Here is a 1885-nt window from a genome sequence, read left to right as displayed (position 1 = left end):
GTGGATTCTCTACGTCGCCCCCCCCTCCCCCGGACCCCAGAGCTGCCCCTCCGTTTGTTCCTGCACTAACCAGTTCAGCAAAGTGGTGTGCACCCGGCGCGGCCTGGCCGCCGTCCCCCCCGGCATCCCCTCCAACACCCGTTATCTCAACCTCATGGAGAACAACATCCAACTCATCCAGGCGGACACTTTCCGGCACCTGCATCATTTGGAGGTCCTCCAGTTGGGCCGGAACGCCATCCGGCAGATCGAGGTGGGGGCCTTCAACGGCTTGGCCAGCCTCAACACCCTGGAGCTCTTCGACAACTGGTTGACCGTCATCCCCAGCGGGGCCTTCGAGTACCTCTCCAAGCTGCGGGAGCTGTGGTTGAGGAACAACCCCATCGAGAGCATCCCCTCGTACGCCTTCAACCGGGTGCCCTCCCTCATGCGCCTGGACCTGGGCGAGCTGAAGAAGCTGGAGTACATCTCCGAGGGGGCTTTCGAGGGGCTGTACAACCTCAAGTACCTCAACCTGGGGATGTGCAACATCAAGGACATGCCCAACCTGACGCCCTTGGTGGGGCTGGAGGAGCTGGAGATGTCGGGCAATAACTTCCCCGAGATCAAACCGGGCTCCTTCCACGGGCTCAAGTCCCTCAAAAAGCTCTGGATTATGAACTCGCAGATCAACCTGATCGAGCGCAACGCCTTCGACGACCTGACGGCGCTGGTGGAGCTCAACCTGGCCCACAACAACCTCTCCTCCCTGCCCCACGACCTCTTCGCCCCGCTGCGCTACCTGGTGGAGCTCCACCTGCACCACAACCCCTGGGACTGCGACTGCGACATCCTCTGGCTGTCGTGGTGGCTGCGGGAGTACATCCCCACCAACTCCACCTGCTGCGGGCGCTGCCATGCCCCCCTGCACATGCGGGGCAGGTTCCTGGTGGAGGTGGACCAGACCTCCTTCCAGTGCTCGGCGCCCTTCATCATGGACGCCCCCATGGACCTCAACATCTCCGAGGGGCGGGTGGCCGAGCTCAAGTGTCGGACTCCTTCCATGTCCTCCGTTAGGTGGCTGCTGCCTAACGGGACGGTCCTGAGCCACGCGTCCAGCCACCCGCGCATCTCCGTCCTCAACGACGGCACCTTGAACTTCTCCCACGTCTTGTTGACGGACACCGGGGTTTACACCTGCATGGTGACCAACGTGGCGGGCAACTCCAACGCCTCGGCCTACCTCAACGTGAGCACGGCCGAGCTCAACACCTCCAACTACAGCTTCTTCACCACCGTCACGGTGGAGACCACTGAGATCTCCCCCGAGGACATCTCCCCCAAGTTCACCAAGCCCGTGCCCACCACCTCCACGGGCTACCAGCCGGCCTACACCACCACCACCACCGTCCTGGTCCAGACCACGCGGACGCCCAAGCAGGTGGCCGTCCCCACCGCCGACTCCGGCGACAAACTGCAGACCAGCTTGGACGAGGTGATGAAGACCTCATCATGGTTTGCTTCGTGGCGGTGACGCTCTTGGCGGCGGCCATGCTCATCGTCTTCTACAAACTCCGCAAGCGCCACCAGCAACGCAGCACGGTGACGGCCGCCCGCACCGTGGAGATCATCCAGGTGGACGAGGACATCCCGGCGGCCGCCGCCCCGGCGACCACTGCGGCGACCAGCGCCGGAGGATCAGGTGAGGGGGCGGTGGTGCTGCCCGCCGTCCACGACCACATTAACTACAACACCTACAAACCCCACGGCGCCCACTGGACAGACAACAGTTTGGGCAACTCTCTGCACCCCCCCGGGACCACCCTCTCGGACCCCTACCTAATCCAGACCCACACCAAGGAGAAAGTCCAAGAAACCCAAATCTGACTCGGTTTGGGGGGCTCCG

The 1885-nt window shown here is 63.3% G+C and overlaps 1 protein-coding gene across 1 annotated transcript; it reads left to right on the top strand.

Annotated features, from left to right (window-relative positions):
- Positions 1-4: 4 nt before the first annotated feature.
- LRRC4 (leucine rich repeat containing 4) lies at positions 5-1866 on the top strand (the record flags this gene model as incomplete). The annotated part of the gene is given in 2 exon segments (XM_009889368.1): positions 5-1484; positions 1487-1866. Coding segments are annotated over 2 exon segments (1860 nt in total), but the record flags the coding sequence as incomplete, so codon positions are not given.
- Between the last annotated feature and the right edge of the window lie 19 nt (positions 1867-1885).

Source organism: Charadrius vociferus, unplaced genomic scaffold, assembly GCF_000708025.1.
Source record: "Charadrius vociferus isolate BGI_N301 unplaced genomic scaffold, ASM70802v2 scaffold3811, whole genome shotgun sequence".
Classification (NCBI taxonomy): Eukaryota; Metazoa; Chordata; class Aves; order Charadriiformes; family Charadriidae; genus Charadrius; species Charadrius vociferus.
Note: the sequence above shows the minus strand (reverse complement) of the source record. Positions and strands in the feature narration are given on the sequence as shown.